Source organism: Prunus avium, chromosome 6 (assembly GCF_965620075.1).
Source record: "Prunus avium chromosome 6, drPruAviu1.hap1.1, whole genome shotgun sequence".
Taxonomy (NCBI): Eukaryota; Viridiplantae; Streptophyta; class Magnoliopsida; order Rosales; family Rosaceae; genus Prunus; species Prunus avium.
Genome location: NC_142289.1, coordinates 33623471 through 33648500, shown reverse-complemented (window position 1 = coordinate 33648500; position 25030 = coordinate 33623471). Strand labels below are relative to the sequence as shown.

The following is a 25030-nucleotide window of genomic DNA, read 5'->3' as shown; positions in this document are numbered from 1 at the left end:
AATATACCACATCATACAATTTGTTTGCTTCCCATTTGTTTAATTTGGTTTGTTAAACAAAATATTCAAAAGCAATCAGTTGCAGAATCTCATTCGAATGGAAGAATGAATTCATAAGGCCCAAAACAATCTGGCAGGTCCAATTAACAAAACAAATCTGCAAAGTCCATGAACGTCCCAACCACATGGTGTACCTGGAATATATACAAATTTTTCTAGCTAAAGACCCTTAAATCTTCTTAATTGAAGTAGCAACCAACTAGCCAACTACCCATAAATTCACAATAAAATTTGGACTCTAATTTCTCTCATATTATAAGAAGAAAACCATACCCAAACAACTTGTCTGAATTTTTTTTTTCTGCATTTTTTACGAACAATGCATGCATGAAGGTGCAACATTAAAAGTCCATGATACGTTGCCATGCCATAAGGTAGAAACAAATCTCGTTAGTCGCAATATATCTTTGCCCCGAGATAATAAAATGCAGAGCAGGGCCAAATGCCAATTCTGAAACTAAGAGAATCCAGTAACTTTTTTTTTTAAGCATGGGTGACACATGGATTGCATGTGAATGAGATAGAAGAAGAATACAGCAACAGCTTTTATATTTTTGATGGTCAAATTCAAGAAATTATCTGTTGGCTCCGCATAAATTTAATGGCTCAAATGTTGGGTCCATGTTATTAAAACTATTGAATCAGATGACCTCTGTTTTCTTTTCTTTTCCTTTTTCTGGGCTCTTCAAATGGCTTGCTACTCAATCACTTCGGTGCTGGAGCGAGAAACACCTCCTTTGCTTTTTAGAACTCCATGAAATTAAATTAGACCCAAGATACAAGCAGTAGCCACCCGTGGAGCGACGATCATCAGGATCACCGATTCATCGGCATAGTCCGCATGAGAATAAGCCATTAAAGACAGGGAAACAGGTTTATAGAGATGAGATCTGATAAACAGCACAGAAAATAGATCAGTGCTTCATGTAGCTCTTCATGCTCCAAGGGGTGCTGTCTTGTCTACTATTTAGTGTGAGTTTCCTTGTGAAAGTGATTAAGCTTTCTTTGGAATAAACTTTGGGTAGTGTTCTCTGGTTTGATTACATTTTGCAGATCCAGAGGCTATTGAAACAGCAAGGGGAAGGCAACAGCATTTGTAAGTACTTACGTATCAATTTTTAAGTGATTATTTTCCAGTTCTCTATATCAATGAATTAAGAGCCGGTAAGATGCTAATGGTATGAATCCATGTCTTTAGGCTTTTGAAGTGATTTCCCACTACTGCTGTCAAACATTGTGGATTAGCTTTCTACTAGCTCCTTCACTTTAGGACCTACCTGATTGAAACAATGAGATTTTCTGTGTTCATGAGTTTATTTCAGTGGCATAGTTCTTGAAGGAGGGATGCATTCATCTGTTAAAGACATGTAGAGAAGTATTTTGTATTTGATACAGCACATAGGATTTTTGGACATGGCACGCTTTTGCTTATGCTTTCAAATTTTCTTTGTGTTTTTATTTTTGAAAGCAATCTGTATTCTGTGTGTTTGGTTGTAGTTGTGGTGGTTGAAGAAACATACTATGTTAGATGCATTCTCGGTGTATACTGCTTAAATATATTATTTAAGGCGTATAGCCGAGCGGCTATACCTTTTAAATATATTATTTAAGGAGTATAGCCGCGCGGCTATAAAAAAAAGCGAGCCGCCTGATTTCTTATTAGTTGTAGATCAGATCATGTATTGGGTTATCTTTAATTTCTCTTAGAGATTCAATCCCACTCGAGCCTAAACTTATAACTAATCATCCCGATCAATCGTCTCCACTCTTTTCTTCTTTGTCGCCTATAATTTTTGGTTTGACCAGAATGAAATTGTGAAAGAGAGATTGGTGAGTTTTGGCTCAAAAATGACTGTTGAAATGTGGTCAAGATCATCATAGAGAGAGACCAAGTGCACAAGAAAGAATAGTTGAAACTTAAAAGAAATAAAGGCTACAAATTTTCCAAGAAACTTCTGAATTTATTTTGTTGAGGATCCATAACATTATTGATTTTAGATTTATAAAATTTGCTGCTGCAAATGCCTAAACCACATAGCATACATTATCTAGAGATGAGTTATTATTATGTTTAGGCCTATATTATCTAGAGATCACAAGCCAAGGACGATGCCCTCGGATTCCACAGGCTCGCAGCTCTCCAACTTGCTACCAAGTCAACCAATGGCAAAAATACCCTATTTATCTTCATCTTCTAGATGCTCAAGGACATGGAGCTCGCCATTGGAGAGCCCCAACAAACTGGGCTGCTTTTTGTGGATGCGCCGCCATAACAAGTGGATACACCAAAATGGCATCACCATCATTTGTGTAGACCATCCTTGATATCTGCATTGCCAGAGACAAAGCTAATGAGAAGCTACCGAAACATTTTAAGGGCAAAATCTGAAACTTAAATATTAAATGTTCTCATGCTTAGGCATTCTCCAACTCATTCGGGGCTAAACTTAAATTTTCATCCTCCAAAATACAATTATTCATGTATTGCCTGACTCAAAATTTGACCGATATTAAATTGTTAAAGAATGATTTAACTCTATATTTTTTTTTGTGGTTAATTTTTGTTTATAATTCCGTGATTTATTTTTCTGAACATTTTGACATAAGTATAATTGAAATTGTAGAAAAATAAATTTTGCCTATTTCAGAACACATTCACATTTGTTTCATATATGATTTATAAAAAGAATTAATAATTAATATGTGCAACCAGCCCATTTGAAAACAGCCATTGGATTGCTACATGTACTTTGTTGTGGGCTTGACAGGTGGCGCATACTCTCACACACACACACACACAAAAAGATCACAAAAAGATCACGAGGAAAAAAAAACTTTGATGATTGATGAAGATCTACCAACTAACACAAAAGAATCTGTTTGGGTTCGGATCTGTGCATGCTGGAGTACCTGCTTGAAATAAATATTTAAAGGTTTATAAGCTGTAAATAATATATTAAAATTATACTATTTAAATAGTAAATTTAATAAGTATAGCCGGCGGCTACACCCTATAAAAAAATATAATTAATTAAAAATGAATACAGCCGCCCGACTATACTATTCATCTATATATATAAAGCAAAAGACAGAGAATGGTGAAATATTCAAAATACCAGAAAATGCCATTGGTTACTTCAAACAATAAGAATTGAAATTATTAATTAAATGAGGATAATATGGTAAATTCACATTTTTTCATATTAAAAAAAATTAAAATTAAAAACAAAATCAAATAATGGATCCTATTTTTATGGAAAATAACTACTCATTTTTTCTTTTCTTAATTCTAAAAACTAAAAACTGAAAACCAATTGGCACACGCGTGAGCGTGTGGCAAGGGGCTAGTGAAAAATAAAATAAAAAAAATAACCCGCCTAGGTGGCTGATTTTTCGAAAACCTGAAGGGTGTGTTTTTTTATTTTATTTTAATAAATAGATTTCTTTTTTCCTAGCGGGTCTAGCATCTCTGCAAATACTCAAAAATGGAGATCATCCCTCCTGTTGGTGATATGAGAAATTGCCCCGCTTCACTAATGCCGGTTACGAGAAGTTAATCCTATAGACCAAAGAAATACTGTTTTGAGGTTTAGCAAGATTTAATTTTGAGTCTGGTTATTTCTGCTAAATCCTTTGATTGGCTCTTCAATGCAATTGGTCGTATGGCATACAGTTCATATTCAAATTACATAGGTATTTTATACAAGTATATACATTTGGAATTATACGAACTTGTCTACAGATCAAATACTTGAAGCCGATTTTGGGATCCTTTTGGATAAAGAAATATACAAACTGAAATTTGGTGCAACCTTAATGGAGACTTGAGAATAAACTTTGAGTTAAAACTGTAGGGACTAATGTGTTATGATGATGAACCGAAATCAGTAATGGAATTTTAATACTGACCTGATCTGTAAAGAGCCAAATGTATGTAATAACTTAGGAATGCTGCAGCCATTTGACAACCAAAACAAATAAGCTAATGTTTTGTTTGATGCATCCATGGACATTGTCTTTTGCTGATTTCATTTACTTTTTGCCTTGCTTTGCATTTGATATTTACATCTGATATGCAAGTTAATCACATGATGTATGCATTTTGCAGCTTCAGCAGTAGGACCTTTCTACAAGGAGATCCGTTTCTTGGAATTTTCAGGACTCTTGATCTTTTATCCCTCTGTTGGTTACATTGATGGTTCGTTTTCTCTATGCAAAGGAGAATTTGCAAGGCATACAAAAACACCACAGCACAATGATGTGCCATGCTCAGTTTTGTTTTGGCGAGGATGGTAGAGTGCCCATGTGAAAAGTTCGACACAACAGGTTCCTTATGCAACAACACATATAAAAGCTAATCAGGAGATGATTGCAGGTCAAAGCCAAAAAGGTGGCAGGCCTCTCATCTCTGTTTTACATTTGTGATGTCGCAACTATCGGACGGTCATTCATAAGGGAAAACCTCCTAGAGATAGTGTGACCACTCTTGAAGAATATTTAGCTTGCAGAATTTTCAAAAAGAACCTTATCTTTCTTGAAATCAATTGTAAAATATGCGGGCTAAAATCATGGTGAATCATTGAGTGGCCTAATCCCTTTTTGGGTGCCTTTTGTTTTTAATCCCAGAGTGAAGAATTAAAAAGCCAAATTGTTCCTCAAAGAGGCCTTGGCATGCCTTGACCTTGGGATGGGGTAGCCTCCATTCCCCCTAAACACATGCTAGTTCTTTCACTTCATATACTGCAAGGTGAGTCTTGTTTATGGCAAGGAGGTGCAGCTCCTTCTGGTGAATTTGGATGTAAGTATCTGACAATGATCTCAACTCCTTCCCATCTGGAATATGCAACAATTTGCTTCTCTGTTTTTCCCACACAAAAATCTGCAGGGCCAAAACGAGGTCGTTAAATAACAGAAGTCACATTAGAGTAGAAGCCATGTCTAAAAGTAATATTGTAGTTTCCAATATGCATCAACACCAGAAGAAACTAGTACATTCAGAGTGTTCGAGTAGGCAAGGCTAGTGACTTTTTTGGAGTGACCCTCAAGCTTCCTTGGAAACTGCAAAATATATAAATCAAGGCAATGACAAACTTTTCGGGTTTGCTTCATCACAACATCGAGCATGATTTGTTTTTTTAACAAGAACAAACAAACTACCTCGTCTGAGTGGAGATTGTATATTACAATGGTGGAATTGTCCATGCCAATAGCAACTAAACCGTCATCTCGGGCGTGAAAAGCAAGACATGTTGCCGCAAGTGGCGGTGGCGATGGCATGACTTTCTTCATCGTCTGCATTTTTACGCAACATATTTTTATGAGTACGATAAGTTAGATCATGAGAAATTTGCAAACAGAACCAAAAAAGCATATTGACAAACAAGATTTGGGAAGTTTTGGTTGGGAATAGAAAATTTCAAGAATACTATTTGTGTTGGGTTTACCTTAAATGCTGTCATGTCAAAAATGGAGATCATCCCTCCTCTGAAAGATAGAGTACCTTCAGACAAAATTGCAAATATGAAACTTAAGAGATTTTCTATTTAAACCCTGCACTTCTCTTTGTTCACCCCAATACTTAAATCATTAAGCTGTAAGTTTTATTATTATGTAAAAAGACAAAAAAGGTCATCCAACTTAATAATTAACCCTAGTACATCTATACACACGGATTTGGATCCTCTGCTCTGATTTTCTCTGCCATGATCTGCTATACTTTTGTTATCCATACGACACCTCATTAAAATTTAATCTAATGGATTTACAAATTGACACATCATCCTAAAACAAAAACCCAATTTACTCCTAATTAAAAAAGGAAAAAAAAACCCTAACACCCAACTAACGGGATGGTTAACGTCCAAAGTTGTTTTTTTGCTCCTTGCTTTAGTGTCCTCTTCTCTTTTTTGAGTTCTTCCTTACGATCTAGTTTTTTTTTTTCCCTCTTAATGTCTATGCCCCAAAATCAATTTTATGGAGTATAATTGGCCGGATCCAATCATCACCAGACAAAAGCTTTGAGTTTGTTTGATTGATAGGAAGTAATCTGTATTTTGTGTACGTACTATACGTGCCCAGGTCGATGCAGCAGTTCTCCAGTACCAGAACCAGAGACTTCTTCCGCAAATAGACAAATAGAAGCATGATTTGCAAGATCTTGAAGCGAAAATTAAGGAACTAAAGGATAAGCAAGGTTCTTATGATGAAATGCTAATCACAGTGAATCAAATATGGAATCATGTTTGGTTGGGTTTCCTTCCTTTTCATGGTCTCAATTGTGTCCACCAGGATGACATGTAATTTTTTTTTCTGATGGTGATTTCTTTATTTTCTGATGATTAAATTTTTCTTGGACTATGTGCTGGAGGAAGCCAAAATGCTTTACAAATTTTAGATGGCACTGATTATTCCCGAGGGTTTTCTTTTTAGGCCTGTAAATTCAAAAATCCATCCAGTCCTTCACTATGAGCCATCGGTAATTACAATCAAACAAACTCAAAGCTTTTGTCTGGTGATGATTGGATCCGGCCAATTATACTCCATAAAATTGATTTTGAGCAGAGACATGAAGAGGGAAAAAAGAAACCATAACATAAGGAAGAACCCGAGAAAGAGAAGAGGACACTGAAGCAAGAAGGAGAAAAAAAAAACAACTTTGGACGTTAACCATCCCGTTAGTTGGGTGTTAGGTTTTTTTTCCTTTTTTAATTAGGAGTAAATTGGGTTTTTGTTTTAGGATGATGTGTCAATTTGTAAATCCATTATATTAAATTTTAATGAGGTGTCGTATGGATAACAGAAATATAGCAGATCATGGCAGAGAAAATCAGAGCAGAGGATCCGTATCCTATACACACACCCCACACCCCACACCCCACACACCCCACCACTCTTCATATTAAGTTTTAGAAAAATACAAACTCCTCTACATCCTATTGTCAGATTACTCTTCTCTTTTAAAGACGTAGAAAATTGACGAGCCTACCTTTTTAAATATGCGTGGGAGTTTATGGAAAGGCTTGTTGATTATCAACTCAACAATACCCAAGTGTTGGAATTCCAGTTACAGTTCTTGGAGAGAGGTAAAGCTATTCTCTTTCTCTAGAAAGTTTTAAATTTCGAGTTTGGGGTTCTATTTGTTTGTGTTTTTTTTTCTGGGAACAAAGAAAATTGTGAGGTTTAAATAGAAAATCTCTTTTATTTCTTATTTTTTCAGTTTGGGGTGTATTTAAGGGTAGTTTGGGAAGATAGTGGGGTTTTATTAGAAATTGTGAAAATTTAAATTAAAAGATGGGGTGAACTAAGAGAAGTGTGGGGTTTAAATATAAAATCTCAAACTTAAATATAGTATAGCCGTGCGGCTATACTATTTATTATAAAATATAAAAAAAGGAACCGCCCGCCCATTTTTCGAAAACTTGAACGGCGTTTTGTTTTTTTCAGATTTTTTTTCCCTGGCGGGTTTATTGCAATTATGAAACTTAAATATAGTATAGCCGCGCGGCTATACTATTTATTTTATTTTATTTATTAAAATTTATATAATTTTAAAAAAAAAAGAAAAAAAAGAAAAAAAAGAAAAAAAAGAAAAAAAAGAAAAAAAGGGGAACCGCGTAGCCCGCCTAGGCGGCCGATTTTTCAATTTTGCCGTTACGTTCCTGGCTGAAAGAATTGGAACGTATGGGGTAAAGCCTCAATCATCGTGTCGTGAGGGCTTATTGTATTGATTTATAGAGTATTACAGATAGTCCTATACCAAGTATGATAAGAATACAATGTAATCAGAAAATCAAGAGGAATCCCACATGGGATAAGAATACCTGTGCGGACGAATAGTCGTCGGGAGAGGTTTAAAAAATCGGCCTGGGCGGGTCAGGACGGCGCTAGGAGGGTCTGGGCTGCGCTAGGCGGGTCTAGGCCGGTCTAGGCGGCGGTAGGCGGGTCTAGGCGGCGCTAGGCAGGTCTGGGTGCCAGGGTGGGTATGTCGCATTTTTTCCAGGTACGTGTGCCATTTTCTTCGTTGAAGCCGATATTCGAGCAAGAACTGTATCAGATGCACCACCTTTTGACCCCAGCAATATTGTGTCATTGCAGAAGCATTTCTGCAGCCACTTTCTTTTAGTCTATTCTTTCACTTCATTTTCTTCTATGTTTATTGATGGGATTCAAAATTATGGCAGCTCATGTTTAGCAAGTTTAAACTTCCTTGGAAATGGGGTCTGCAGATTTTTGTTCCTTCTCTTCTACCCTCTATAAATTAAATTGGCTTTGCTTCTGCTGAGCCACAGGCTGTTTCTGGGTTCTGCAGATTGTCCTTCTTTGACTGTAAGTTGCTATCTGATATCTTTATTACAGTTTGTTTTGATGATGAGTTACTTAAGTTCAGTATGTTGAAAGAATGGGGTTGATTTGTTGTGTTTTTCTCATCATATGATTGATTTACTCATCTGGGTTCTTATTGTTATATACTGATTGTGTCAAAGTTTCGTCCTTTTAAGTTGTCTTGTTGTATCACCTTAATAGTTTTGTTGCATAATTCAGGATTCGAAGAATTAATGGGTGATGTCTATATTGAAAATGAAATATCTGAAATGCCTCTCGCAGTGAGTACATTTCTCAACTTTACGATTGTGCGTTATTGCAAATTATCTCTACTTTTTCTGTATGTTTGTTGTATCTCTTCTCTATTGTAACTTTCTTATTCTTGATCAAGATTAGTTAAGAAATTATAATTAGCTTATCGATTTTTTTAATTTCTTTTTTATGTTATCCCACAGGAATAAGGTTATGGGGGTTTGAAGTTTCAATTTGGCATCTTTAGTTTTGTCAGTTTGATTCAGTCCTTGTGCTTAAAGATCTAATATAGGTCCTTGTATCAGGCCTATAATGACTGTGTGGAACACAAGTCTTCTTTTTGATAGTCTGGGATTCTACTCATCAATGGATGACATTTTCACCCGTCTATTGACACTGGCTAGTTATATAAGTCATCGATTAATTCAATTTATTGGTGAGTTCATTCTACGATGCTTACATGTATGCACACTCATGCATCTTCTTATAATGTTATGGATGGATTTGGAAATGATGTTATTGCAGAGGATCTTGCAGTCAGAGATGCTGATAGATACTCAGATGATTTGCTGGTCATTTCTGCTGGACAGCATATAAGATCATTGATGTAAATCATTTTCTGAAGGTTGTTCATCATCTTCAAAACCCTGTAACCCTGAAACCTGTGAAAGAAGAGCCTCAGAGCCTACGGAAGATACAGGATCTGAAATTGTAGAAACCAACTTCAATTAACAGATGTCCCCTTCATTTTTAAAGGGTAATACCGTTTTGTGCCATTAGCTTTCTTCAATATCAATCTTTGAAGACTTGAGTATGCACTAAAAAACTGAGGTCAGGCAATTAATCTAGTTTTCATGAGAAAACATCATGAGCCCATCTACTTTTTAAGTGAACTGAATGATTAATTGTAATATTTAATCTTTTTCACCTCCTTCCCTTTCTAATTACAAGTGTTTATCAGAAGTATGACTTACTGTAACTGTTTTGCATTTCTCAAATCTCAAGCTAGTCATCTTCATTGTTAGATTGGTGATGTGGCTTCATCTTGATGTATGTTGACACGGTTTACAATTTGCTTGGAGATTGGCAATTTCTTGTTGGAGAAGTTCTGTCGTGTACGTTAGATGTGCTCATCTTCGAATTTGCAGGTAAAAGAAGTATATTTCAATTATGCAAACTGATGGACTCGTATTCCATAGAGTCTATGAATAGTTTCTTTTAGTTTTAGTTCAGATTGGATTCTGTTTTACTCGGTGCAAATAATTCATTGCTTTTAATTACAAGTGGTTGTTTGATTCTTTTAGGTTCACATAGTTGAGCTTCATTTTTGCATTTGTCAGCCTTGCATCTTGAGTACAGAAAAATTGCAAGGTTCATCTGACGATAATGGATGGTTGCCGCGCACTCCTGGCATGCCTGGTGTGGAGGATGGTACAGCAAGATTCTTGGAATTGCTTGCAGGAATAAGGTACCAAGCTAATATAATAGCTCCACTGCACTAGATGGTTGGACCTGTTAAGGAACTGTGTTCAATTTTGTTATCATATCTGTTTAGTCTATTCTTGTATATTCCTATTGCTTGTATGTCATGCTATATACTTCAGGAATGGGGAGCACACATTGCCTAGCTCATTTGTCTATCTGCTTATTCCAGGTAAAGAAAATTTATTTTTCCCTTTGGACTTTGTTCTTCTCCCCCGTTCAATCGACATTTAGCGTTGTGGCACCTATAGTTACGGGAACTTTGATTTTCCAGGCCTCTTTAGCAATCACAGCCCCTTATACTTTGTTGGAACAAAGAAATTCTTTTCGAAGATGGGTCTAGCTTGCCATATTGCAAAAATTCACAGTGAGGTAATGAGTCATTACTCTGTGATCATTGCTGACTGAGTTTTGTGAAATTTGTCTTCCCTTTTCATATGTTTTCTTGGATGAAGGCATCTGTTGAGCACAATGCATCGGAACTCAAGCAATACATCGAGGAGCTTTACTGGGGATCCGGTAAGCATGTGATGCCGCTGGGGCACAGCAAGGGCGGCGTTGATGCTGCAGCTGCATTGTCAATCTGCTGTTGTGATTTGAAAGACAAAGTTGCTGGTTTAGCACTGGTACAGAGCCCCTATGGTGGCACTCCCTTGGCTTCTGATATTCTTCGTGAAGGCCAGATTGCAGACAAAGAAACCCGCATGATCATGGAACTTTTGATATGCAAGCTAATTAAGGTAATAGCACCAATGCCTGAGCTTGTTGAAAGTCCTTTGTGTATGTACTAAACAAGTGGAGAATTATAAGTTGTGTTTGGAAACATCTCAATTCATAATTGCATTGTAGGGTGACATTCGGACACTGGAGGATCTTACTTATGAGAAGCGAAAGGAGTTCATCATGAAGCACAAGCTACCATATGAGCAAATTCCTCTGGTTTCCTTCCACTCTGAGGTAAGCATAGCCCCTGATATGTTTGCCACAATGACACATATAGCACATGCCAAACTTCCCTGGCTGCCCCTACCAAATTTTTTAACTCAAGAAGAGTCAGATGAAATCGTTCAAGCAGGACGCCAGCTGCCTGTAGTGATTCCTTTATCTGCTGCAATGGCTGTGACTGCACTTCATCTACAACTCAGGTACGGGGAGAAGAGTGACGGATTGGTGACGTGCCGTGACGCTCAAGTTCCAGGTTCGGTTGTGGTCACGCCGGACAGGAAGCTTTGACCATGCCTGGATGGTTTATTCCACAAGGAAAAAGAATCCTAGTGATGCTGATGCCTCAGAAATGTGTGAGGCCATTTTAACTCTGCTTGTAGAGCTTGGAAAGTTAAAAGTAAGAGGGAAAAAGCTAGGAAATTAATCCATCCATCATACAATTTGTTTGCTTCCCATTTATAGAAAATAAAAATTAAAACTTGAATGGCGTTTTTTTTTTTTTTTTTGGATTTCTTTTTTCCTAGCAAGTCTGGCATCTTTGCAAATACATCAAGCTAGGGTTTTAGGGACTATATTGAAAACATCAAATCATGTTGAGGGGAAAATCTGAGGGAGAAGAAATTTTTTGAAGAATTAAACTTAGTTTACCTAGACTGCAAAATGGTTTTTTTTTTTTTTTTCATTGCTCATAACTTGGACTCCAGTTCTTCAGTCAACTGCATCTAGAACATTGGTTTTGATCATTATTTCATCCCTTTCAATCATATTTCAATGCATTCAGATGCTGAGAACTGTTCAACGAGCATAAAGATCAAATTTCTCCGATATGAGCAATCGAGTCAGTGCGAAACTGTGAGGGACAGCAACGTAAGTTATGCATCTGCGGCAGCAAAGGTAGATGCTTGAAGATGTATTCTCCTTTGAGACATCCAGCAATTTAATTCTCGTCAAATTGACCGTAATGTGTAACTCAAGTAAATTTGCATTTCATGAACCCTCATAGGGTTCCTCTGCTTGTAGATTGACATTAATAATGGATGCCCTCTGATTTCTTATTAGTTGCAGATCAGATCATGTATTGGGTCATCTTTAATTTCTCTTAGAGATTCAATCCCACTCGAGCCTAAACTTATAACTAATGATCCCGATCAATCGTCTCCACTCTTTTCTTCTTCGTCGTCTATAATTTTTGGCTTGACCAGAATGAAATTGTGAAAGAGAGATTGGTGAGTTTTGGCTCAAAAATGACTGTTGAAATGTGGTCAAGATCATCATAGAGAGAGACCAAGTGCGCAAGAAAGAATAGTTGAAACTTAAAAGAAATAATGGCTGTAAATGTTCCAAGAAACTTCTGAATTTATTTTGTTGAGGATCCATAACATTATTGATTTTAGATTTATAAAATTTGCTGCCGAAAATGCCTAAACTACATAGCATACATTATCTAGAGATGAGTTATTATTATGTTTAGGCCTATCTTTTCTAGAGATCACAAGCCAAGGACGATGCCCTCGGATTCCAGAGGCTCGCAACTCTCCAACTTGCTACCAAGTCAACCAACGGCAAAAATACCCTATTCATCTTCATCTTCTAGATGCTCAAGGACATGGAGCTCGCCATTGGAGAGCCCCACAACAAACTGGGCTGCATTTCGTGGATGCGCCGCCATAACAAGTGGATACACCGAAATGGCATCACCAGCATTTGTGTAGACCAGCCTTGATATTTGCATTGCCAAAGACAAAGCTAATGAGTAGCTACCGAAACATTTTAAGGGCAAAATCTGAAACTTAAATATTAGATGTTCCCATGCTTAGGCATTCTCCAACCCATTCGGGGCTAAACTTAAAGTTTCACCCTCCAAAATACAATTATTCATGTATTGCCTGACTCAAAATTTGACCCCACATCCATATTAAATTGTTAAAGAATGGTTTAACTCTATATTTTTTTTTGTGGTTAATTTTTGTTTATAATTCCGTGATTTATTTTCCTGAACATTTTGACATAAACATAATTGAAATTTTAGAAAAATAAATTTTGCCTATTTCTGAGCACATTCACATTTGTTTCATATATGACTTACAAAAAGAATTAATAATTAATATGTGCAACCAGCCCAGTTGAAAACAGCCATTGGATTGCTACATGTACTTTGTTGTGGGCTTGTCAGGTGGCGCATACACACACAAAAAAAATCACAAGAAAAAAGAACTTTGATGATTGATTAAGATTAACCAACTAACACAAAAGAATCTGCTTGGGTTCGGATATGTGCATGCTGGAGTATCTGCTTGAAATAGGGTTAATCGTTTTATTAGTCCCTGAATTTAGACCCGATTTGCATTTGAGTACTTCAATTTCCAAAATGGTTCCCGTAGTCTTTTAACTTCAGTCTCGTTAGGACAAATAGTCCAGCCGTCAATTTTGTTAACTTTTCTGCTAAATGCATGGGCAAAAATGGTATTTTAATATCAAAATTGATTAAAATATGAATAAAAAATTTTAAAAACTAAAAAATTAAAATTAAACTCTCTCTCCCCCACCTTTGTCCCGATTTCTACTCCCCCAAAACTTGATTTTTTTTTTGTTGGTTTTTTATTTGATTTTCTTTTATTGTTATTTTAAAGATATGATTTTTTATTCATTTTTTTTTGTTTTAATATAAAAATACCATTTTGCCCTTGTATTTCACAGAAAAAGTTAACAAAATTGACGACATGACCATTTGTCCTAGGAAAGTGAAGTTAAGGGACCACGGGAACCATTTTGGAAATTGCGGTACTCAAATGCAAATCGGATCTAAGTTCATGGACTAATAAACGATTAACCCGCTTGAAATAATATATTTTAAGGGCTATAAGCTGTGAATAATATATCAAAAGAGTATAGCCGCGCGGTTATACTATTTAAATAGTAAATTTAATGAGTATAGCCAGCGGCTACACTTTATAAATAATATAATCAATTAAAAATGAATACAGCCGCCCTTGTTTTCGAAAACCTGAATGGCGTTTTTTTTTTTTTTAGATTTCTTTTTTCCTGGCGGGTCTGGCCTCTCTGCAACCTTTTGGCCGCCACAGAGCCATCATCGTACGCATGAGCGCCTCACCATTAAACGGCTTTTGGGTGAGCAACTTCCCAACGAGCAAGAAGTTTGTCGTTTGCAACGAGTGCATAGAACCCCGCTCAACAACCAACTCTCATTGCTCATCCTCCGTAAGAGCAAACTTTGTAGCAAACTCCGATGCAAACTCTTCCATCTGACACAGTCCAGCACCTTTCCACACCAAGGTAGAGAACTTCCACAGACTTTGAGTAACCATACGCTCTCTGCCCGCCCACCGGGGAAAGAAGGGTTTAAAACAAAAACTGTCGACGGCGCCAACAAGCCGACTAAAACTAGCGTATTCTAGAGAAAACCTAGAAACTTAGACTTTTGTCAAACTGATTATTCATCCCTTTCCTTAATTTGAGGTTTGCTACCCAACCTTTGTAGTTGGGAGACCTACTAACCCAAGGTTAATGGGCGTGCTTTGTGCGAGTTCACCCACTCGGGGTCAAAGGTGAACATCTCACACCATGCCTCACCTAAGAAGGTTTCAATCAAGCAACCAATCACCTTAATACCTTGCTTAGTTACAAGCCCATGCTACTAGACTCGGCATCCCTTTCCTTAATTTCTCTCCTCTACTACTACAACATTTATATATATGATATGAGCAGAATAAATTCCCCTTTTTATGAGAAAGGGTGCATTGGCAAGGAATGAAAGCTACCGCAATGCCCTGAGAGGAAGGTGGATTGGAATGAAAACCTTGAGAAAAAGAGGCATATATACAATGACATATCCCACTACTATTGTGTGTCGCTCCATGGAATCGATATATATTCACTTGATGCACAATATTTGTGTTTGAGAGGAGAGAGAGAAAGAGAAAAAAATGGGATAGAGGTTAAAGAGAGTAAGGCAAGTTTAACATAAATAGGATGAAGTTACCATAATGTTCTTAGATGCGGTCAATCAATCATTAAAATTGCTTGCCAACATGTCTAACCTAGTAGAAAAAAGCATTGACTTGCAGCCTTAATTATTGGTAACCAAAAAAAAAAAAAAAGTAAAATATTCATAATCTTATTATTTGTAAGTTAAGGCCATCTCAAATTCTCAGATTTGGTTCCAAAACTATTGAGTCCTAAATCTTATTATATTTAGACACGAATTTCGAATTTCGGTCTTAGCATATTGGAGATGTTATCACGTCCTTAATTTTATGTCCCAGCCAACTCCCTCCTACTTTTATGTGCACATCTGTTACACATACCAGTGTTTCTAGGATATAGACATGCACATAAAAGTATTATTAGGGGAAGTGATTTGAAGACACGACCTCAGGCATCCCTCCTGCTCCCCAGCGAGTGCCTCAGGTCACCATCTGCTACAATATTGACGCCGACGGATTTTTCAATGTCCATGCAGTTGTTGAGGACAAAACCACTGGGCGGAAGAATATACTCACAATCAACAATTATGAGAGATTATCCCAGGAGGAAATTGAAAATATTGCTGCGGATAAGGAGCATAATAAAATATATGAGGCTAGCGGTTATGAAAAGCTCGATCGTTTTTTTTTGGGTGAAGAAACGGGGCTAACGCCCAACAAAGAAATTAAACAATGGCTTGAGGCCTACAGAGGCCAAGTAAAACTTTACTAAGTAAAGACCTAATATTATCAAGAGGATCATGGAAGGTTGATAGACCCAACTCAAGACATGAACCCAATTCAGCTAATCTATCCGCCACCATATTGCACTCACGATATACATGATGAATAGAACAAACCCAATTTTTGTTTATATAGTCTTATCATCCCCACAACATAGCAGCAAGAGGATGAAGGTCTTCCACATTTTTGTTTAGCAGGTGTACCGCGAACGCTGAGTTAGACTCAAGCACAACTGCACTGCAACCTATATCCCAAGCAATTTTCAGTCCAAGATAGATGCCCCATAACTCAGCTTCCAAGACTTGTCCTACACCAAGATTAATAGCAAAGCCTCTCATCCACTACCCAGAACTATCTCTTAGTACACCCCCAGCAGCAATGCATCCATCCTCACCTTTTCTGCACCTGTCGGTATTGATTTTAATCACTCCTTCATTCGGATATTGCCAAGAGAGCGCAGCAAGGAAGCGGGTGGGTTTCCTAGTTTTTTCAATATTGGCATGTGTCCAATCTGCAGCAGCCATAAGGATGACGTGTCTGGGGTTGTTAGGAAACACAAACCCATGATCAAAAAAAATTTTGTTCCTCCATTTCCAAAGAAACCAGCACGTGAAAGCAAACATGGTTGACCACTCCACTCCATAAGCCAAAATTGTGTAGTTGTGTAAATTTTTTGCAACCCAAGTATGAAGATCAATAGCCTGCAGCAAACTCAGATTCATAGGCATAAGGGACTGATGCCAAACTGAAATTGCCATTGGGCAATTCCGTACAATATGAGCCACATTCTCTATTGGGGCACCACAAATATCGCAATTGGCAATCAAGGTCATCTTCCTTTTAAGTCTTTGATCATTTGTTAAGAGTTTATCTTGGTGCAGCAACCAAAGGAAATATTTAATTTTGGGGGGAGCCTTAATGTTCCATATAAAAGCCCAGCAAACATCCATACTTGAAAACTCCCGACAATGCCATATATGCTGATTTAACACTAAAAGAGTCATTGGTAGTATGCTTCCAAATAGGAGTATCTGGTGTAGAATAGATCGTTTATTACTCTCTATTTAGCTATCTCGATCGTTTATTACTCTCTCTTTAGCTAAGTTTTGGTAGAATAGATATAGTTAATATGTTTTTTTAGTTAATTAATCTTGAAGTGGCTAGCTGCTACAAAATTATTCTCTATTTATTTAGCTATAGTCCGGTTATGATTTTTTTTTTTTCTTTTCTTGAGTTCTATCACAAACCCCTTGCAAAATTTGGTGATATATGGTTTCTTAGCTAGAATGAGTATTAGAGAATATTATTCTAATTTAAGACTTCATGTGCGTTTTCTAACACATAATAAGTCATTTCAAAATATGTGAGAAACACTACAAAAAAAAGTGGCAACGGTCACCATTATTTGGCAACATTTTTTGACTGTTGTGGGGCTTTAGTCACCAAAAAATGTATTTAAAAAAATGACTAAAAGCCTTTTCAGTCATAAAAAAAGTCAAAAAAAAAGTGACTAATGCATTTTGTCACAGCTACAAATGTCACCAAATAATGGTGATTGTTGCCACTTTTTTTACTAGTGAAACCACAACACTCTCAATGACACTTTGGTAATGTGTGTGAGAAACCCCTCTACCCCTCGTAGTCTTGTATTTTTTTTATAAAAAAAAAAAAATTAATTGAAAAAGGGAGTTTTTCCAATAAGGATTTCTGTTAAAAATTACTTAGGGAGTTCTAATTAATCTCAGCAATCCATTAGATATGTTAGTGGTTTAAATAATTTTAAGAAAATATACCACATATGCAATCTAATTGCTAAGATTAGAAGAAGTCCTTAACTTAAAATCTTTAATGGAGCCAAATCATTGAGGGATACGTGAATTCCAAATCTATAGAATAACCTCCTCCATATTTTTCAGAGAAAGAACTGGTTCCCCTTTTACACTGTCAAACACGTTCTCTATAAAATATGGAAACGGTTGGAGGAAGAAGCTTCTGGAAACTCGGTCTATGAAATCCCACACAAACTCGGTCTAGAAGCTTCTGGAAACTCCGTCTATATATATAACTACCTCCTCACTTCACCTCCCTAACCAATTCACCTCATACCACGCACTCACATTCACACAAACAAAACAAGCACCAGTTTCAAGCTTTCTTCAATGGCTGCCAAAGGCGAGGGCCCCGCCATCGGTATCGATCTCGGAACCACCTACTCCTGCGTCGGCGTATGGCAACACGATCGCGTTGAGATCATAGCCAATGACCAGGGCAACAGAACGACGCCGTCCTATGTCGGGTTTACGGACACTGAGCGTTTGATCGGCGATTCCGCCAAGAACCAGGTAGCCATGAACCCCATCAACACTGTCTTCGGTGAGTTTTCGTGTTTTTCAATCAATCTCTCTAAATCTAAAAGCAACGTCGTTTCTGCGTGGTTTCGTTTCTTTTGATTCTACGTGTATGCATATGCATGTGTCTTTGCAGATCACGTGTTTGATTTGGTTTTGTTCGATGTGGCTTAACATGATTTATTTGTATGAATCCTTATAAATATTTGGTGTTTTGATTAGTTTTTTTTTTCTCTGATAGAAAGATTTAAGTTATTGTTAAATAAGCCATTGTGATTTGGTTTGATTTAATTAATAAGCCAATATCAAATAACTAATTTATCATTGGTTGTATTGTTGATCACATACGGATGTGTATACGAGATCTAGTAATTTATTAATGGTGGGGTTCCTCTCCTCCCTTTACTACTGTTGAGATTGTATCGATGATGTTTGTCATCTTTATGCTTGAATTAAGTTTTTTCCCTTGCAATGTTTTAGTTATAAATAAAATTTAGTTTTTTTAATGGTTTTGATATGCGGCTCTAATCTCTTAAACTTTTGTTTGCACTGTGTTAGATGCGAAGCGTTTGATCGGCAGGAGATTCAGTGATGCCTCTATCCAGAGTGACATGAAGTTATGGCCTTTCAAGGTCATTCCTGGCGCCGGGGACAAGCCAACCATTGTGGTGAACTACAAGGGCGAAGAGAAGCAGTTTGCTGCTGAGGAGATATCGTCTATGGTTCTCACGAAGATGCGTGAAATCGCTGAAGCTTACCTTGGTTCGGCCGTGAAGAACGCTGTTGTCACTGTCCCGGCATACTTCAATGACTCTCAACGCCAGGCCACGAAGGACGCCGGTGTGATTGCAGGCATGAACGTTATGCGTATCATTAATGAGCCAACCGCAGCTGCCATTGCATATGGTCTTGACAAGAAAGCCACAAGTGTTGGTGAGAAGAATGTCCTCATCTTTGACCTTGGTGGTGGCACTTTCGATGTTTCTCTTCTGACGATCGAAGAGGGCATTTTTGAGGTGAAGTCTACTGCCGGAGATACCCACCTTGGGGGTGAAGATTTTGATAACAGAATGGTGAACCATTTTGTACAGGAGTTCAAGAGGAAGAACAAAAAGGACATTAGCAATAACCCCAGGGCACTGCGGAGATTAAGAACATCTTGTGAGAGAGCAAAGAGGACTCTTTCCTCTACTGCTCAAACCACCATTGAGATTGATTCTCTGTTTGAGGGTATTGATTTTTACTCCACAATAACCAGAGCAAGATTTGAGGAGCTCAACATGGATCTCTTTAGAAAGTGTATGGAGCCTGTGGAGAAGTGTTTGAGGGATGCTAAAATGGACAAGAGCACTGTCCATGATGTTGTTCTTGTTGGAGGTTCTACTAGAATTCCCAAGGTACAGCAGCTATTGCAGGACTTCTTTAACGGTAAGGAGCTCTGCAAGAGCATCAACCCTGATGAAGCAGTTGCCTATGGCGCCGCCGTGCAAGCTGCTATTTTGAGTGGTGAGGGCAATGAGAAGGTGCAGGACTTGCTCTTGTTGGATGTCACTCCACTTTCCCTCGGATTGGAGACCGCTGGTGGAGTTATGACTGTTCTTATTCCGAGAAACACTACCATTCCCACCAAGAAGGAACAAGTTTTCTCGACTTACTCGGATAACCAACCCGGTGTGTTGATTCAGGTCTATGAGGGTGAAAGAACAAGAACCAGAGACAACAACTTGTTGGGTAAGTTTGAGCTCTCAGGCATCCCTCCTGCTCCTAGGGGTGTGCCTCAGATCACTGTTTGTTTTGATATCGATGCCAATGGAATTTTGAATGTCGCTGCTGAGGACAAAACCACGGGGCAGAAGAACAAGATCACAATCACCAATGACAAAGGCAGGTTGTCCAAGGAGGAAATCGAGAATATGGTCCAGGAGGCAGAGAAGTACAAATCAGAGGATGAGGATCATAAGAAGAAAGTGGAGGCTAAGAATGCATTAGAAAACTATGCATACAACATGAGGAACACAGTGAGAGATGAAAAGATCGGTTCGAAGCTCAACCCAGCGGACAAGAAGAAAATTGAGGATTCTGTTGAAGATGCCATTCAGTGGCTTGATGGGAACCAGCTCGCTGAATGTGATGAGTTTGAGGATAAGATGAAGGAGCTTGAAAACCTCTGCAACCCCATCATTGCCAAGATGTATCAGGGTGCTGGTGCCGAGACAGGTGGGGGAGGCGTAGATGATGATGCTCCTCCTCCTGCTGCAAGCGGCGCAGGACCTAAGATCGAGGAAGTTGACTAAGATAAATTTCTTTCATTCCATGAGTTTCTCTTTTTGGTTTAGGGTAGTCATAGTATGTAGCTGGAATATGTTTGAGAATTTAGTTTTGATTTGTGCTAGAGATTATGAATTTCAGTTTTTATCATTTTCCTTCCTAAGCTCTTGACCTATGATTTAATAATCGATTCGAGCAACCTGAATTTCTTGTTGCTACCAAATGTTATGTTCTTTATTTTCAAATTCTAGGTGCCTGAGGAAAGTAGGGTCATGCTGAGGACTAAATAAATAGTTTGTGGCTGATCCCGGTTGGCTCAACCAAACTAATGATTTAATGCTAATATGTTCCAAACCACGAGCATAATATGTTCCAACTCCGGCCACTGAGCGGGTTGGGTGAGTTCATTTCTTAGTTTCCAATTTTTCTATCCAGCATTTTTATATTTGCAATCTTGATGTCTGGTACAATTCAGAAGTTTTGTGTTTTGAGATAATGCATAAACAATGTTCATGGTAGTCAACCTTTTCATGCATGAAGGAAAATATTGGAGAAGAAGCCTCTTGAAAATATTGGGAATGAAACGCTTATAACCTTTATATTATCCTCTTATGTCTCTTTATGTATACATTATCTTTCAACCTTTCTCACACCCTCTCATCCTTCAACCCCCTCCATTACCAATTCTCTCTTTTTATTACTGATAACTACACTTAGATACAAAGGGAACACCAAACCATAGCACGAACACAACCGACGTATGTTGAAATGGCTCGACTTTCACAGTGGCGGTTGTGTTACTATGATCATCAGAATGCACCCACATGAGAAGAATGTTGAGCCAATTCAGATGCATGTTGGAATCATATATTGTGGTTTACTGAAGTTTCTAGTAGTAGTAACACGTCAGACTATAAAATAAATTAAAAACTTAAGCCTTCATTCTACTCAAGGAAAGACTCAGGTTTACATATTACTGGAAAACTTCCTTATATCAAATTAACTGCAACATAAATGTTCAAAATAATGTCGAGAATTTTCCATAACTATTGAATCAAACAGGGAAACTATATGTGAACATTCTCTAGGTGTTACAATAGAACAGCTTCCATACTAAGCCTGTGTCACTGATGATTCCAAAAATCATACCTCAATTTAACCTTTGTCTCTACAAAAACCCAAACTACTTCCTTCCCCTGCTTAACCTCTGCAAGTGGTAATTGATGCTTCCCATTGACTTTCTGTTTTTGTTTCTCTGTAGCAAAGGAGTCAGACACATTAGGGCACAGTCATTGAAAAAAGTTAGTCAATTGAAATAAGGGGTAGACTTTAAGTATTAAGAATGACATATGGAAAAGAAACTATGAAGATGCAGAATCCAGAGACAGAACAATGAAAATCTACCTGAGCATCCATGCAAGTACCCAAAAGTTCCTTCTGCCTTGCACACTTGTCATCATTGTTATGGTTAAGAGCCAAGCAGTTGAGAAATGCTAGCATATCCTTCATGCAAGGTTTGTGAAGAGCGCCAAATTTCTTTGGATTAAGATATACAGTGCCAGCTTTCCGACCCATTCTTTGATTCAAACAATACCTATCCCTGCAAGAAACTGTTAGGCTCACTCAACTCTTGAAAGAAGGGTTGGAATAATCCAGTAGCAAATACGATGGAACACATCATGAGGAAAGCTACAATAAAGAGAACACTGCAAACACTACTAATTTTGTGACTTATCCTTTATGTCTGTTATACGATAAAAAGTCCAAAACAGGAGTTTGGGATCTAAGGAATTTTTTAGAATCTAAAGCTTAGAAATAAACTGATACCAGAATTCTAAGGCACACAATAAAGAATTCAGATTCAATTCAATTGTGTGGCACCAAAAGATTTTTACTCATTTTAATCGTGTGGCACAAAAAAATTCTTCCTTCATCTTCCAGATTTATTATCCCTACAAAACTCTCACAATCAAATCTATTATAGAGTTACCAGAGCTCCTTATTTGACAATGAATATAGAATAATATTGTTTACCCGTGTAAAACCAAATAATTAATTAACCTACAAAAATACAAACTTTAGAATATTGACAAGTAATATCAGTAAGGGATCTCATACAGCCATCATTAAAGCATAGTTTTACAGATGTAATTTGTATACTTATCCAAATGTAAAAAGCACATTCATCATAGCTTTAGCCTACTCACTTGACCTTGCAAGGGATTGGAAAAAGATAAAATAAATGAAAATAGCGACGACCCAATGTGTATATAAGGTACAAGCCCTGACAGAACTTGTATTTCAATGGGCAAAATGCACTATCATATGCCGCTGCATTACCATCATTGTAAAATTCTTTCAAACTCCAGTGTGTCTCATACATAGAATACAATACTTAATTTGAACATAATGGTTTGAAGCGTTCACATTAAAAAAAACATGCGAGCTCACAGAGCAGAAGTTACAGAGCTTGAAAGGTCAAGTGAGTAGGTCAAGTGAAAACCAAGAAGATGGATTCTCTTAAACTATCAGAACAAGTTCAATTAAATGTTACAAAGCTTGAAAATCAAAACATAGCACAAACAAATATTCTTACTGTTATCACCAAGCACAAATATTGATAGAGGATTCAGAGCAATAATGAACAAAAACCCAATTGCAGTGTAAACGTGCAAAAACAGATTATCCAAGCTGCAGTGTAAATCAGCAAGCATACTTTAACCCATTTGCAGCCCAAATCAGCAAGCAAAAATTAACCCAGTTGCAGTGTCAATGAGCCGGTGTAAAAAAGAACGAACAATAAACGCAAATGCTAATTAACTTCGATCAAATTCAAAAAATTCCATTTTTTCCCAAATTTGATGACCAATGAACGCCCTTTGAATCGTAACCGAATAAAAAAATCAAAACCCATTTATTCAGTACTTCTTCTTTGACAAATGAAATCAAACCCAATTCTGGTTTCGACCAATAAAAAAAACCCAATTCTGGCAATACAGAAATGAAAGCATGATAAATAGAGAACAAGAAATGGAGGAAGCGCGGAGAAAATTACCGAATCGGTGGCTTCAACCAGAAAGAGATAGAGCTAAAGACGGACAGTGCCACTCTAGGGCTTGCTGTTACTTCGAAATTTTCTATAATTTTATGTCGGTGATTTTGCAGAAATTGCCAAGTTCTTCGCAAACAGGAGTCAGGACTGAACGCGAATGATTGGGCCGTGCATAATTACAAGCCCATGGTTATGGACTGACTCAAACTGAGTAGGCCCGATTCAACTCGGGCTTGGGTAATTGGCTCCTTTGTCTAGCCTTTTTCAAATAGGCATAGAAATTTAAAAATAAAATTAGACGAAAATTAAATGGATACTGTTTATACCCAAAATAAACAGCCAATAAGAACAGGACACGTGGAAGAAATCGAGCCTGGTCAGGGAAGCCTTCGGCACCATGCCTACCGATCACTCCATTAGGGCAACACCCTCTCCTGTGACACGTGGCACGCTCACAATCGACGTCCACAGTCCCACATCGAAATTATCAACAAAGTGCACACCTACCAAGGCCTATAAAGGAGGCCAACTACCCCAAAATAGAGGTAATCAGAACAATCGGCATACTGCCTAATTGATCTGTCAGTTAATCTTACTAACTCTGAACTTAGTTAAGCATCAGAGAGCCTTCGGCCGGTACCACACCGGTGCCCTAGGTTTTACCGAGCGTTTGTCTCATATTGCATATCACACTTCCTACCGAGGCCATCAGGATACCGAAGGCATAAAATCACTAAGTTGACCCCCAAAAGTCCTGAACCACTTTTTGGCGTCAACAGATACAAACAAAATGCATCCTAATTAATAACAAACTGGTTGGATGATATTAAGGTATCCCATGCAACTTGGAATTTTTATTTTGACCAAGAGATGGGCATGAAATTAAATTGAATGCCATATGCAAAAAAGAAAGAATCTGACCCCATAATACTATAATATCATTTAGGCAAAATCAATTGTAACCAAGTCATATCCCATGTACGAGAATAGAATGTATGATTTTTATTGAACTTGAAGGAAAATCCCAGTGCAAAAGTAAGCAAAACCAAAAACAACCTTACTACCATTGTATCCTCGTCCAAGTTAAAACTTAAAAGTCAATGAGGTGAAACATTTTAATTTGGTATTTACCACACACAAAAAACATTTGCTTTTGGAATAGCATATTTACAATTAATTATCCGTTCAAGACTTAATACAGCAAGTATCTTAGAGGAAAGAAGTTAATTGTTATATTATATTATTTATTTATTTTAATTAAAAATAAATTTATCACTTATATCGGCCCGAGTTCGGGGATAGGGATAACAATACCATCCCCGGCCCATATCCAATAGGGGATTGTTAAAATTTGCCCGTACCCGCTCCTAAATTTCCCCGAAATCTCCCCTCCGTTAGGACCAGGGACCCAATGAAAACCCTACCATTGGGAATTTCTACCATACCTAAGTGGAAGAATATCAAAATCCAGTACAAATTTGTCAAACTAGATATCTTCTACTCCCATGACTGCTATTAAAATTATTTAAATTCCCATTCAACACTCAATCGAGTTGATGGATGTGTGCCTACCT

At 37.5% G+C, this 25030-nt stretch overlaps 2 protein-coding genes, 1 long non-coding RNA gene and 1 pseudogene across 5 annotated transcripts; 3 read left to right on the top strand and 1 right to left on the bottom strand.

Moving 5' to 3' along the window:
- Window positions 1–7674: 7674 nt before the first annotated feature.
- On the top strand, window positions 7675–9054 carry LOC148294076 (uncharacterized). The gene is made up of 4 exons (XR_015836338.1): window positions 7675–8059; window positions 8241–8385; window positions 8602–8663; window positions 8940–9054. It is a non-coding gene; the product is annotated as an uncharacterized LOC148294076 (long non-coding RNA).
- A 110-nt stretch (window positions 9055–9164) lies between these two features.
- LOC148294075 (uncharacterized) lies at window positions 9165–11423 on the top strand (annotated as a pseudogene). Its single transcript, XR_015836337.1, has 7 exons — window positions 9165–9391; window positions 9660–9782; window positions 9939–10102; window positions 10239–10288; window positions 10391–10488; window positions 10572–10856; window positions 10966–11423. The product of XR_015836337.1 is annotated as an uncharacterized LOC148294075 (transcript).
- A 6352-nt stretch (window positions 11424–17775) lies between these two features.
- On the top strand, window positions 17776–20612 carry LOC110768940 (heat shock cognate 70 kDa protein 2-like). The gene is made up of 2 exons (XM_021972822.2): window positions 17776–18161; window positions 18695–20612. Exons 1-2 carry the CDS (start codon window positions 17948–17950, stop codon window positions 20428–20430), a joined length of 1950 nt encoding a protein of 649 aa, XP_021828514.1. The 5' UTR covers window positions 17776–17947; the 3' UTR covers window positions 20431–20612.
- A 711-nt stretch (window positions 20613–21323) lies between these two features.
- On the bottom strand, window positions 21324–23617 carry LOC110768726 (uncharacterized). Of its 2 annotated transcripts, none has more exons than XM_021972571.2 (3): window positions 23460–23617; window positions 21809–22004; window positions 21324–21659 (listed from the first exon to the last, which is right to left on the bottom strand). In XM_021972571.2, the coding sequence occupies exons 2-3, from the start codon at window positions 21977–21979 to the stop codon at window positions 21588–21590; spliced, it is 243 nt and encodes an 80-aa protein (XP_021828263.1). In that variant the 5' UTR covers window positions 21980–22004; window positions 23460–23617; the 3' UTR covers window positions 21324–21587. The 2 variants fall into 2 exon arrangements, with proteins under 2 accessions (XP_021828263.1, XP_021828271.1); XM_021972579.2 differs by having other exon boundaries at window positions 21809–22014; window positions 23460–23560.
- Window positions 23618–25030: the final 1413 nt, after the last annotated feature.